Source organism: Cornus florida, unplaced genomic scaffold (assembly GCF_030987335.1).
Source record: "Cornus florida cultivar Cherokee Brave unplaced genomic scaffold, ASM3098733v1 CherokeeBrave_3.0.0_Hap2_Chr01, whole genome shotgun sequence".
Taxonomy (NCBI): domain Eukaryota; kingdom Viridiplantae; phylum Streptophyta; class Magnoliopsida; order Cornales; family Cornaceae; genus Cornus; species Cornus florida.
In genome coordinates this window covers 116,680,780-116,694,302 of record NW_026775571.1, presented here as the reverse complement: position 1 = coordinate 116,694,302, position 13,523 = coordinate 116,680,780, and the positions used below count along the sequence as shown (strand labels likewise).

General features: G+C 34.4%; 2 protein-coding genes across 4 annotated transcripts; both read left to right on the top strand.

The window, feature by feature from the left end:
* Positions 1-1,564: 1,564 nt before the first annotated feature.
* Positions 1,565-5,626, top strand: LOC132316361 (serine/threonine/tyrosine-protein kinase HT1-like). Of its 3 annotated transcripts, XM_059814856.1 has the most exons (5): positions 1,568-1,945; positions 2,064-2,113; positions 2,227-3,452; positions 3,786-4,241; positions 5,136-5,626. In XM_059814856.1, the coding sequence occupies exons 3-5, from the start codon at positions 2,685-2,687 to the stop codon at positions 5,415-5,417; spliced, it is 1,506 nt and encodes a 501-aa protein (XP_059670839.1). In that variant the 5' UTR covers positions 1,568-1,945; positions 2,064-2,113; positions 2,227-2,684; the 3' UTR covers positions 5,418-5,626. The 3 variants fall into 3 exon arrangements, with proteins under 3 accessions (XP_059670842.1, XP_059670839.1, XP_059670837.1); XM_059814859.1 differs by lacking the exon at positions 2,064-2,113 and having other exon boundaries at positions 1,565-1,945; positions 3,900-4,241; XM_059814854.1 differs by lacking the exon at positions 2,064-2,113.
* A 5,569-nt stretch (positions 5,627-11,195) lies between these two features.
* LOC132316353 (non-classical arabinogalactan protein 31) lies at positions 11,196-12,426 on the top strand. Its single transcript, XM_059814848.1, has 2 exons — positions 11,196-11,753; positions 11,930-12,426. The coding sequence occupies exons 1-2, from the start codon at positions 11,237-11,239 to the stop codon at positions 12,244-12,246; spliced, it is 834 nt and encodes a 277-aa protein (XP_059670831.1). The 5' UTR covers positions 11,196-11,236; the 3' UTR covers positions 12,247-12,426.
* The last annotated feature ends 1,097 nt before the right edge of the window (positions 12,427-13,523 follow it).

Below are 13,523 nucleotides of genomic sequence, written 5' to 3'. Positions count from 1 at the left end.
AGTTTTAGTTGACAAAAATTTAGACATATTTTTCTCAAAAATAAGAACTCTGATAAGTTTTTTAAAATGTCTGCAACTCCCTGATATTGCAATGAAACCCATACTATATCAATATTTTCCTTGGTTTAAAATAATTATCATACTGTATTAGTTTGACTGAAATTAATTTAATATGATCTTTTAAATTTGAGTAATAATACTTGCACCAATCATTTAAGCAAAATTATTAGACCTATTATATATGATTGGTCATTAATGCATTAGATAAGGAAGTGAAGGGTTTCATTTTTTATATTTGACATGCAATGACCAATATTATGTGTAAATGCCAAGTATCATTACTCTTTAAATTTAAAGCTTCTGACATTTTCCTTGGAATTGAAAAAAAGTAATATATATATATATATATGAGTCAAGTTGTGTTTGTTAATTAAGCCCACTAGGAAAAGAATAATATTTTTTAGGCCCAAGGGTCCAACCAAAGAAATGAGTTGAGTGATTTAAGACCCTTGTGACAATTGGTCGATCTAAAAAGTGATTATCTACCTTTGATGCCATCCATTATTCTGACAAATCTTTTACTTTAGGTAAGTGTAATAATATCCCCTCATTGCGTCCAAAAATAAAGAAATTTATTCTGATAAATCTTCTATTTCCATTAATAATTGGTTGACCTTTTTACTTGTTAGTATGTTGCCAAATAAGTATCCTACAGATTGGGCCCATCATGGCATTTTTAACCATTGTACAACAATTTGTATCTTATATCTGATTTCTTTTAAGATTAGTAGTCCAATCTTGGTTTCTTATGAATTTATTATACCAAATAATAATAATAAAGTAACATCAACATGTACAACTACTCCGTATATGATTTAAGGCCGTTTATTTACTTTCGTGTCTAACTTAAACCAATATCCTTTTTAACATGGCCAGTTATTAATAATTTGATTAACTTATTTAATTATATGTGTTCTATTCGTATTAGAAATAATTTTTTAATTTAAAATATATCAAAAAAATATCGACATATTTGTTAAATTTAAAATATATCAAAAAAATCTCGACATATTTGTTAAATGAGTTATGAATGGTAGGTTTCTTTTTTTTTTTTGTTTTTTTTACACCCAGTAATAATTAGAGAGTTAAGAATTAGAGGAATTAGGAGAAATATTAAAGATAATTATAATCACACCTTTTATCGCTCCAACAAAGTCCACCATACCTTATGAGTGAATTAATCATGTGAATAATCTGTATAATAATGGTGTCAATATTACCTGACCTACCCCGTGAGCGACTCAGATTTTAAGATAAATCAATCTAGTGGCAAAACGAGCCCTTGGAACCAAACACATCACAAATTCTCTTTGCACAACCAAACAACTCAATCATACGGTGAACATACGAACCCCACACGGTTGTCCCGTCTCCCTCCCTACCAACGGTATTGTCACACGTATCCGTGGGAACCGTACCACATTAGTAATATCGTATATGTGTATATATATACACACATACAGATACATATAGCTTTGCTGTTCCGTACCTCATTCTCTGATAAAGATGGTTGTATTCTTCTTATTTTTATTCATTCTCTAACTTTTTCTCTCCTCCCCTCCTCCTCCGTCTTCTCTGACTTTCTGGAGGTGGTCCCCACCACCCACCATCACCGCCCGCCCCACTCTAGCACTCCACCAGCGTAGTCGGGTCCATGGAATCTACGGTCACACACAGCTCCGTATACGTCTACCATATGGTGATGATGATATGATATTTAGCAGGCCCTCTCCTCCCCTCCCCTCCCCTCCCCTCCCCTCCTTGTGTCACTCTAGGATGTTGATTCTGTCTCTAACTCTAACGAGATCCCAAATTTCATTGTGAGAGGAGAGAGTAACCCTAGAAGAATAAGAAAAGCAAAATTGTGGTAGCTTTACCCTTAATTGTAAGTAAAATACTCATTCTCAGATCCTTTGTTCTGTTCATGTATATACTATTTATATATAATATAAATACAATTATTCAAGTTGATGGATTTTCTTTATATTTTGGTTTTTTAATAGGTCCGTGATTGTTTTGAAGTAATGATTTGTTTTCTTCTTTGGTTAATGGGGTTAGTAGTAATAATGGGATTTATTTATTTTCAATGCAATTGAGCATAATGTTTTTGTTTTGGGTTTTTTTTATTTTATTTAAATTTATTTGGATGTGTGTGGAATTTTCCAGGGTTTCAACGAAGGTTGTGTTTGACTTTAAAGCTGAAGGAATCGTCTTTTGAGGTGGGGTTGTTGTTAGGTTTACTGTTGATTTTGATGGGTATGAAATGGGGTTTCAGTGATTTTAATTCTGGTAGGGTAGATTAAGGTTTGATTTTTAAGCAAGTAGATTAAGGTTTGAGGTAGTCTCTGCTTTGATGTGTGTTTGAACTTTCAAGTGTTCTCTGACCTCCATCATGGTGGAAATTCATATCATATTGTATATATGTTAGTGGATTTAAAAAGGTGAATTTCGATTTCAATGGAGGCGAAATTGATATTTTATGGTTCATTTGCTGATGGGTTTGAAAGAATTTCATGTATGGAGCTATGTGAATTATATAGAATTTCTTTAGGAAAAAATTGATTTTGGACTTCTCAACAGAAGAAGAAGGGAAAGAAGAAGAGGGTGTTTTGTAGGGTGTAGTAATGGAAGAAGAGGCTACTTCTTGGATAAGGAGAACAAAATTTTCTCACACCATTTGTCATCGTTTCGACTCTGCAAGGTTGGCCTCTATCCCTTTCACCATTCAACCGGAACGAAATTCGGGTCTCAAATCTAGACCTGGAACAGCTTCTGTTAATCAAACCGCAGGAACTTCTGTAGCAGAGGGTCAGCGGAAGCCCGTCACAAACAAGCAGAGGTCGCCAATTATGAACAAGCAGAGGTCTTTATCACCTCTCCCTAAACTCACACTCTCTGATGCATTTAAAGAAGCTCGGCATGATCGGAAAAGATTCTCAACTCCGCATCCTCGAAGAACTGAATCCGAGAAGGGGCTTATGGGCAAGTTGTTCCACAAAGATTCCCATGAAACCCGAGCACGTGGTTCAAGATTTTCCTCAAATACCAGCCCTCTTCAGAGCTTTTCTTTTACAAAATTTTATGATAAGACGAAGACCACCAAGGAGTTGTCATGGGCAAAGTATTTTGACCATGGAGGGGGAAGAGTTACCTCTGTGGAAACAGCTGATGAATGGATGGTTGATCTCTCTAAGCTATTTCTCGGTCTTAAATTTGCTCATGGGGCACATAGTCAGCTTTACCATGGGATATACAAGGATGAGCCTGTTGCAGTAAAAATTATCAGGGTTCCGGAGGATTATGAAAATGAAGATTTGGCAGCTCGGTTAGAGAGGCAATTCAATAGAGAAGTCACCCTTTTATCTCGTCTGTATCATCAAAATGTCATAAAGGTACCATTTTTTCGTCTTCTTTTTTAACTTCCATCTGTTATCTACCCATGATTGATGAATTAATCAATTTCTCTCTTAAACTATGGAAATAGGAAGTTCTTAATCAGCTCTGTTCAATGTTAGTGTTGCTTGATAATATTAACTCTTATCATGTTTTCATACTCCTTTTTGGAATTATATTGTGTCCATGTTGTTAACGGAAAATGGACCGAAGCTATAATTTTGACTAATACACATCATGCAAAGCTATTTGAATTGGGAATAAAGTAATAAAATTGTTGTCTTTGTTAAACCCTTTCTGACTTGAGTTGTTCATATTTGATATTCACACAGTTTGTAGCAGCATGCAGAAAGCCACCTGTTTTTTGCGTCATCACGGAATATCTCTCTGAGGGTTCCTTGAGAGCATACTTGCACAAACTTGATCATAAATCTCTTCCTTTACAGAAACTAATCACAACTGCTCTTGAAATTGCTCGAGGAATGGAATACATTCACTCACAAGGTGTCATTCATAGAGACCTCAAACCTGAGAATATCCTTGTTAATCAAGATTTTCACCTGAAAATTGCCGATTTCGGAATAGCTTGTGAGGAGGCATACTGCGATCTTTTGGCAGAGGATCCGGGTACTTATCGTTGGATGGCACCTGAGATGATCAAACGTAAGTCGTATGGGCGGAAGGTCGATGTGTACAGCTTTGGACTCATTTTATGGGAAATGGTCGCTGGAGCTATCCCTTATGAGGATATGACACCCATCCAAGCTGCTTTTGCTGTAGTGAATAAGGTACTTTCTTGTATCCATTTTTTCTTGCTTTTTTTATATATTAATAATTTCCATTGTGCATATCAAGCTCTTTCCATTGTCAGTTTCCATTGTCATTTTCCGTCTTCAAGTTATTTAATACTGTTTTATATTGTGCATGTCTAGATGTAGCTACATGTTTTGCGAGAAGAGTTCAACTAAAACTAACCTTGAAAAAAAAAAAAAAAAGTGCATTTAGGTTTGGATGCTTCTTCAAACCTATATGAATGAACCACCTGAAGCCAAAGCACAAATTAATTGTCCTCAACTCCAAGTAATTTAGGATAAGAGTAAGTGCACCAAGCATATTGATGGTGAGTTTGGCATGTTGTTCACGCTTTCTATGAACTACGGCGATGTTTGGCTTTTCGCGGCCATGTCGTCTTGCTGTATATCATAAAAGCCATCTGCAATAGCATTGCTAACATTGCTTGAGTGTCAAAAGGAAATGAATGCATGGTATCTTGGATTATTAAAGATGATTGTATCTACACACCCAGAAATCCTGACCATGTATAGTTAAATTGCCTTTTCAAACGAATGTTAACTGATACATCCCAATGTGTTGGAAGAGGAAACACCTCTATTTTTTCACATGTAATTATAGTGTCCATAAATTCTTGTCGGATTATTACTTTATTAACTTTATGATGGGGTTGGACTTGTGGGATCAGCATTCTATATTTATCAAACTGTATACTGATTTTTTCCGTTTCTTTTTTCCCTGGTTCTATAGTGAGAACTGAGGATACATTCAACATCTTTCCTATTTTGCTTTTGTGCTTTCTCTCTTACTCTGTGGTCTTTTTTATTTTACTCTCGTGAGACTCATAATATATGCTTTGCAATTCTAACATCAACCTTGGGATCATTCAGAATCTGAGACCAGCTATCCCTGGGGATTGCTCCCCTGCCATGAAAACTTTAATTGAGCAATGTTGGTGTTTGCATCCAGAAAAGAGGCCCGAGTTTTGGCAGGTTGTGAAGGTCTTAGAGGAGTTTGAATCTTCACTTGCCCGTGATGGAACCCTAAACCTGATACAGCATCCAACTGGTCAAGATCATAAGAAGGGTCCTCTTCAATGGATTCAAAAGCTTGGTCCCGTGCATCCTAATAGTTCATCAATGTCATCTATGCCTAAACCTAAGTTCTCATGACTCTTCCTGATGATCTGGCTTTTGTAGTTTCACCAGGTCTCAATGTAATTAAAAAGGTTCTTTTTCAGGACTTCCTCTCTTTCACTTTCGTCTAAGCGTGAATGAACAGATTGTAGGCATGCACTGAGGTTAAATGTCATTCGCTTTCATTGTACACAATACATTATCTAAAGATCTCAAATATAGTTGCAAATTCTTTTAAGTTTAAAGTGGCCTTTTATTAAGAGGAAAAAAAAAAAAAAAAAAACCTACTGCTACTACTACCAGTAGTTTGTATCATGTTTGAAGCTGCATATTTCATTTGAAGCCTTTGTGCTATTAAATTGTAGTTAAAATTGTCTTATTTAGTCTATTAATAATGAATTTTATGTACACACATGGATCAATTGTAACATGTTAAATTACTTGTACTTGTTAGGGGAACGAATATTTCTTATCAAAGTTCCAAAATACCTAGACATGCCTGCACCTGAGTTCATATAAGGCCAAGTATATCACAATTCTTACGGATATTTTAATATCTTTGTGGCACTAGATGTATAGAAGACCATACTAGGTGTTGATACTAATGTACTATGTGTTTTCGTTTACATTCTAACGTGTAGTCTGTGTTCAGAAGATTTCATTTGGATTCTAGTATTAAAAAGCAATTAAATTAGTCAACACCTTCCAAATTGCAAGAAAAACAGCCCATTTCTTAAAACAGAGAGACCAACCCTTGCTTGCTTTTAGAAACACTTTGATTGACAAGTTTGGTTCTATATAAGCATTCCACTCTTCCGTTGTGTGTATTGTTGCTTTTTACTTGCTTCTTGTTATAATTTTTTGGGATAGTGTCACTTTATGAGTTTTCTATATATGAGATGATTTTCAAATTGTACCATATATGTGATTATTCAAATATATATATATATATATATATATATATATATATATATATATATATATATATATTGTTCTTTAAATTAGTGATATGAAATGAAGGGATACTTAATGATGATAGGTACTTGAACTTGCTTTTTGGTTGTTGATTTTTTGGAATTTCTTTTTCTTTTTCATCAGAATTTTTGGAATTAGGAATATGAGAATGGGGTGAAGAAAAAGGCGACAAATAGGTGACGTTAATAGTCACATTCTTCATGTGTCCCATAATTTCATTTGGGAGTGCATGTGGGACAATCATGATTTAATGGTAGCATGCCTAAAAAAATTTAGAAAGGAACAAGATATTGTTATAACGATACCCCATCACATTAATATGAATGGCAGAGATTGGCCCCTCTCTCTCTCTCTCTCTCTCTCTCTCTCTTTATTATTATGAACACAGCCCAACCATGTGATTGTATCACTCTAAGGTATGAATGAAAGTATCTTCACATTTATTACCCCATACAGATGGTATTCACTAGGCCTAGTGAAAACCCATCTAGGAGCAGTGAACTTTGGTGTGTGTGTGTGTGTGTTTTTACTGTTTACAACTTTACACTTTACACACAGGCGTATATATCTGTATGTGTGTATTATATATAAATATAATATTTGATGTGTTACTATGCTTAATTCATATGCAATGAACCTTTACTAAGTAACAAATCCCTAATACGTCAGTTTGATAACTACATAAACTATTTAAACTTTTCTTACTGCTCTGACTTTTATTTTGGTTTTTTTTAAATCTTGCATGGCGTGTTTGGTTTTTTTAGCGTGACCTAAACTGAATAGATGCAATGTTACCCTTAACTTTTATTGTTGGAGTGACAAGTGTTGGAATTATCTTGCCGTATTCAAACAATTTTAAACTAAAATTAATATGCCCACATGATAAAAATACATATTTAATAAAATTTGTCTCACCTACTAATAATACATGGACTCAACAAACTGATATTATACATTTAATAAAATGATACATTTTTATTGAATGATCATATTAATAAGGCATTTGTTTATTTACTTAAAAGTTTAAATTATTGAATAGTATTGCATATCCACCCATTTATACCCCTTTCACTTTCTATTCAAATTCGACGTGAGACAAATACCCCTTGTAACAATCTGACTCATGTATATCTTTTAGGGTCGGCACGCGGCGCCCATGCCCTTCCATACCCAAAATCCTTTATGCTAGTCGAAACCAATAAATCGTCGCCCAATATTGGTCTTGACCCTTGGTTTAATTCGTATGAACTATTGTTGGTGCCAAAGCTGGCCATATAAGCATAGTTTGAAATAGTTTGCCCAACTTTATCATTAAATAATAATTAAAAAAAAAAAAAACCCCGATTTATACTATACTAGTCGTAGTTTTGGAAATTTGTTTCAAATATTTGGGGAAATAGAAAAACAGTTTTTCAATTTGTGCAAAAGTTGCAGAATGTGTTAAACAGGCCTGGTGGTGGTGGTGGGTGGGCCTTTTAAAGAGAATGTTCAAGAGATTGTTAGATGCTTGGTTTCTCAGGGCATTGTGGGCCTTTTTAAGAGAGTCGGCCTACTCGGCCCTCTAATAGCCTAGAATTGATGGTGTATTCTAAGACACACAATTAATTATAGTTGTGTTTGAGTTTGGGCCTACTTTGAGTAAGAAACAATATTTGTCTTTGGAAATTATCCCACCAAAGCCCAGATAAAAACCCTGGGGATATTTGTTCCATTAGAAGTAGATGTAGCTTTGTCTTTTTCTATTGGTGTTCAAATCAAAATCAATTCATTCAACATTTCCATATAAGAGGAACAAGGCTAATCACTTCATATCATTGAGGAGGGGGGTATTTAAGAAGTGAATGTTTGGTTACGAAGAAAAAGAGGAAGAGAAAGGAAGGGAAAGGGTGGGGTTCACCAATGTCTTTGTTCCCTCAATTTTTGTACCTTTGAGTTTAAATGTTATCATATGGAGAGAGATTTTCTGTTTCTTTTTCTTTTCTATTCTTTTTTCACCTAAAATAATAGGAGCCAATGAAGAAAAAAAACTACTTTTATCCCTCATTTTCTCATCTCCTAATAACATGCTTTCTCGTCCCATGGTATCTTGGCATGATGGCTTCACACAAAATTCAAGGTGGCCTATTTGTAACTCAAGCCACCGACGTGCACACATATTGCGCAAAGAAAAATAGTAGTAAAAGACAAAGAAAGTTGATATAAATAAATGATAAGGAAAAAAAGTATTAAAAAGTAGATTGGGAAGGTTTTTTTATTTTTTGTTTTTTTGTCATCATCAAGAAAAACACTTTTCACCTAAACATTTATTTTGCCAATTCGAATACTCCAATTCGCATCATCCACTTTGAAACGTTAAAAGGATGCAATAAGTTTTTAGGGTGTGAAGGTAAAATTTCAAAGCAATTAATGTATCCAACACAGTCTACCTACAGCCAATTTGAATATTCAAATTCTCACCATTTACTATAGAAAAGATGCCACAAATTTACCTGTCCTTGATCATTTTGCCCATTTGCAAATTTTATATATGATCATACTATTTGAAATCTCAATAAATCGACACCATTAATATATATATAAAATCTTTATTTGCAGTCTTCATTTCCACAGCACGATTATAGCATAACATTGATTTGATTATTTTTTATATTTTTTTTTTTTTGAGTATTGATTTAAAATTTCAGATTTTAGAAAGAAATATGTAGAAAATTAATTGAATAACATTTTAAATGATCTCCACTCATCGTATATTATACAAAATGTTTGACAGAAGTGATAGAAGTTTACTTAAAAGGCTAGAAGAGCAAAGGAATAGTTTTTATCATGTTAATATTGGTTACAAATTCATCGTATATTATACAAAATGTTTGACAGAAGTGATAGAAGTTTACTTAAAAGGCTAGAAGAGCAAAGGAATAGTTTTTATCATGTTAATATTGGTTACAAATGAGACTCCTATACTTTATAAAAGTATGGATCTCCCTCTCAATGACTAAGATTTTACTTTCTAACACTATTTCAAATTATCTAGATATTACAAGACTCAGTCTCTACTCTTCCAATTACCATAACTTTCTATAATCCTCCAACACCCTGCAATTCTCTACTTCTCAATGAGTAAGATAATTTTACTCTCTAACACTCCTTCAAAATATCTAGATATTTATATCTCTACAAAAGTCTCTACTTTTCTATTATATATCTATTAAATATTATTACAAATTTCTATAATCGTCCAATATTTTACCATTCTCTGTACAAGTGTGAAAGACTCTAAACTAATTCTATCTTCTCTAAATAGTCAATACATGTCTGGTTCTAAAAACAAAAAAAAAAAAAAAAAAATGTATTATTTACATTAGCATTGCTTTAATTATTTAATTTATTTTTGCTTTAATTTATTTCTTTACATACTTAGCCGCTGCCTTTATTGTTCTTTCATAAATGTTAAGAAAAGAAGATTGGAATTAACAATTATCTATCATTGTTCATTTTTTAAAAAATATTCTAGGCAAGAAAATATATTAATAGACAAGTCAAATACAGTGCCCCACTTCAACATCCAACAATAGAGGAGAAAATACTAAAAAATTCGGCATCAACCTTCTTAGACATAGCATACTTTGCCAAACTATGGGTAACAATATTAGCATCCCTCGGAACAAACATAACAGATAACCATTAAGTCTTCGGCCACATTTGAACAGCCTCAACCAACTGCACCAAAGCAGTTGGACATGCCTGAATCCCAATAACCATGTCCACCACTGGTTTAGCAGCGGACTCGAAAACAACTTGCTGCAACAATCACTCCCTCACCTCGAGCATTACTTGCCTCAGAACAAATGTTCCCCAACTGTAGGATCGCATAAAAACTTTGAGTGGAATATAGCAACAAAAATCACCCACCCTTTGTAGTCTCTAATCACGAGACCACCAGCAATTTTATTAGAGAATGTGTTAACTGTTGCATCAACGTTAGCTTTTAACCATTGATTATAAGTACTTTTTAAATGAAAATCAAGGATTCAAGTTTCAGTAAAAACATGTATATGTAAGTACCAATTTTAAAAAATAAATAAAATACTTCTACATGCAAACATACTCCACCACTACCATGATTGATTATGAGCTTTTTTCGCATGCATAAAGTCAGAAAATGAAAAATATTTTCCTTAAGTAACTCATAAAATACACTAAGTCTTTCTGCCTACAATCGCCAACCTAATTTAAGTAAGGAAAGCTAAATTGTTAAATTAAAAGTTTTCAAATCTCGAAACTCTTACTTTTTTTTCTTTTGTTTTTTTTTTTTTTGGGACTTCACTAACTTGTCCCAAGCAATCCAATGAATCTTATACAAATCATCTGAACGAGACCACAATGTAACTTATTGAATAAGCGTAGGCAGATTAATTTTTTAAAATAAATTGAAGAGGTTAATAAAAGTTTTTGAAATAGTTTATTTAGACTGCTGTGGCTTCAACCAAAAAAAAAAAAAAAAAAAAAAAAACAAACAAGGAGTGCGACACCATGATTTTGATAATGCCATGCCGAAATAGCACTCCTCTCAACTCATACACAAGAATGTGATTTGGAGGCTGCAATTCCGAACCTCCAAATAAGAGAAAGATGTGCACAAAAAAACAAAAAATGCACAATCCCAAGGTTGTGATAAACCACTCTAAAACAGAAGGTTAATTTTCCCGTTCTTTCTTTTGACCACCTCAACTCTCTCTCCAACGGTCATATTACAAAGCCTAGGATACCCTAGGCCATGGAATCAAAGTAGACCCCACCCTTTCAACTTTAATGCCCTATAAAATCCACTCCTTTGGATACCTTGTCACCATCTCTCACTCTCACTCTCACTATCTCGAAGCATGGTGTTTGTTGAGGCCAAAACCCTCCTTCTTGTACAGGTCTCAGTGGTATTATTGAGCTGCTTAAATGTCTCTGGTGATGAGCTTGACACAGTGAGTTTGGCACAGTCACCTCTTCATCATGCTCCGAGTTACCCTCCGGTTGAATCCCCTAAACACCCTAAGGGTCATCATCCGGGTCACCACCACCACAAGGCTCACCCACCGAGTCAGCCTCCCACTCATCCACCGACTCATTCACCGGTTCACACCCCAATGACCCCTCCAACTCACCACCATCACCACAAGGGTCACCCACCGAGTCAGCCTCCCACTCACCCACCGACTCAGTCTCCATCTCACCCTCCAATGACCCATCCCCGTCATCCACCGGTTCACACTCCAATCAGCCCTCCGAGTCACCCACCGACTCATCATTTACCTACTAGGAATTTAATGGCTGTGCAAGGCGTTGTTTATTGCAAGCCGTGCAAGTACACTGGGGTTGAAACCCTTTTGGGAGCTTCACCACTTCTTGGTAAGTTTATCATTTCCTCTGCATGTACATAGACTGTTGCTGTTTTCTTGTTTTGAAACCGTGAAACAATGTTACCGTTGTATATATATATTTGAATATATATTTTGGTAGTTTGATTTCGTACATAGATCTCTAAGACAAACCATGTTGCTGTTTTCTTTTTTGTTTTTTTGTAGGTGCTGTTGTAAAACTACAGTGCAATAACACAAAGTACCCACTAGTCCAAGAAGCTAAAACAGACAAGAATGGTTACTTTATGTTGTCACCGAAGAAGGTAACCACCTATGCGTTCCACAAGTGCAAGGTCTTCATAGTCTCATCACCAATGGCTACATGCAACAAGCCAACAAACCTTCATGGTGGACTGAACGGTGCCGTTTTGATGCCCCATAAGCAACCACCTCCCCCACCCACACAGCCACTCCCATTTCAACTCTTCTCGGTTGGGCCTTTTGCCTTCGAATCCTCAGGCAAAACCAAATGTACACCTTGATATGTGTGTGTTCATGCACTTTTAATGGTTTTGTAAGTGTATTTTCCATCATGTTAATGGAGTAACTAGGTATGACGGGTTTGTGAGTACTTTGTACTGTGTGTTGGAGTGATATATATATATATATATCTATGGCTATAGAGGTTGATAAGGAATAAATTTGAATTTGCTTGTGAATTATCATTTATTACTCCTAGTAATTTAGTAGTACTACCCTATCCCTATATTGATGTAAGATTGAACGGTCATGGATGTCACTGCCATTGCTTATGGCAGACATACTTGCAGCCTTTTCTCATTGAGATGTCCGGAAACCTCTGCTTTTTCACTTCTCCCCATGCAGTACATTGAATTTTGGATTATCAAGAAATAAAATAAGACAAAAGAAATGAAATGAAAAAGGATCTCTCTCAAATCAAGTATTAGTATTTTGAATTTTGGGGAGATGGAGCTATTGATTTTACTTTTTCTCTAAACCTTTGTCCCATGCAGATAAGCATTATCTACTTTGAAATTGCACATGTGATTGTGATTTGGAATTTAGTAAGAAAAATGATTAGCAAAAGGAAGCAATTAGTTTGGTGTTACTCTGTATTTATGGATGGGGGTGGGTTTAGTTTTTTCACTTTGACTACTTGAGTTTTCTAATATAATTTTATTTATTATTATTATTATTGCTTTTGTTTATGGAGATTTGTGAACATAAAGATAAAAAGACAAAATAATGTTATTTTAATTTAATGTTAAAAATGTTACAATGAGGTCATAACTATGAGCTTTCTTTATTAGAACTAGATGTCAATAGCGCATAAACAATTAACTATTGTGTACTAAAAGTTCCCAATATCATGAACAGTAGGTTGTGGACAAATACTCAAAAGTACTGGTGTAGATAGTGAGTAGACCTGTTAATGGAGTGGATCTTGATTCGGATCCGATTCGAATTTTGATCCGATTAATCGGATATGGATTGAACAAAAAATTCAATAATTCGGTTACGATACGAATCAGATAATCTCTTAACTTAACAAATCGGATATGGATTATGCTAATCCGATCCGATAAAAATTTGATCCGATCTGATTGAAATTATATATAAAATTATTTATCAATAATTTTACACATATATATATCAATACTCCTATTAGAATTATATTAGAGGCAACTCAAAAATCCAAAATAATAACAATGTTATATATAAATATTGTGGTGTTCTCGTCCATATGCTAATAAATCTCTTAGTACACATACTAATAAAATCATACTCTTTATAATTA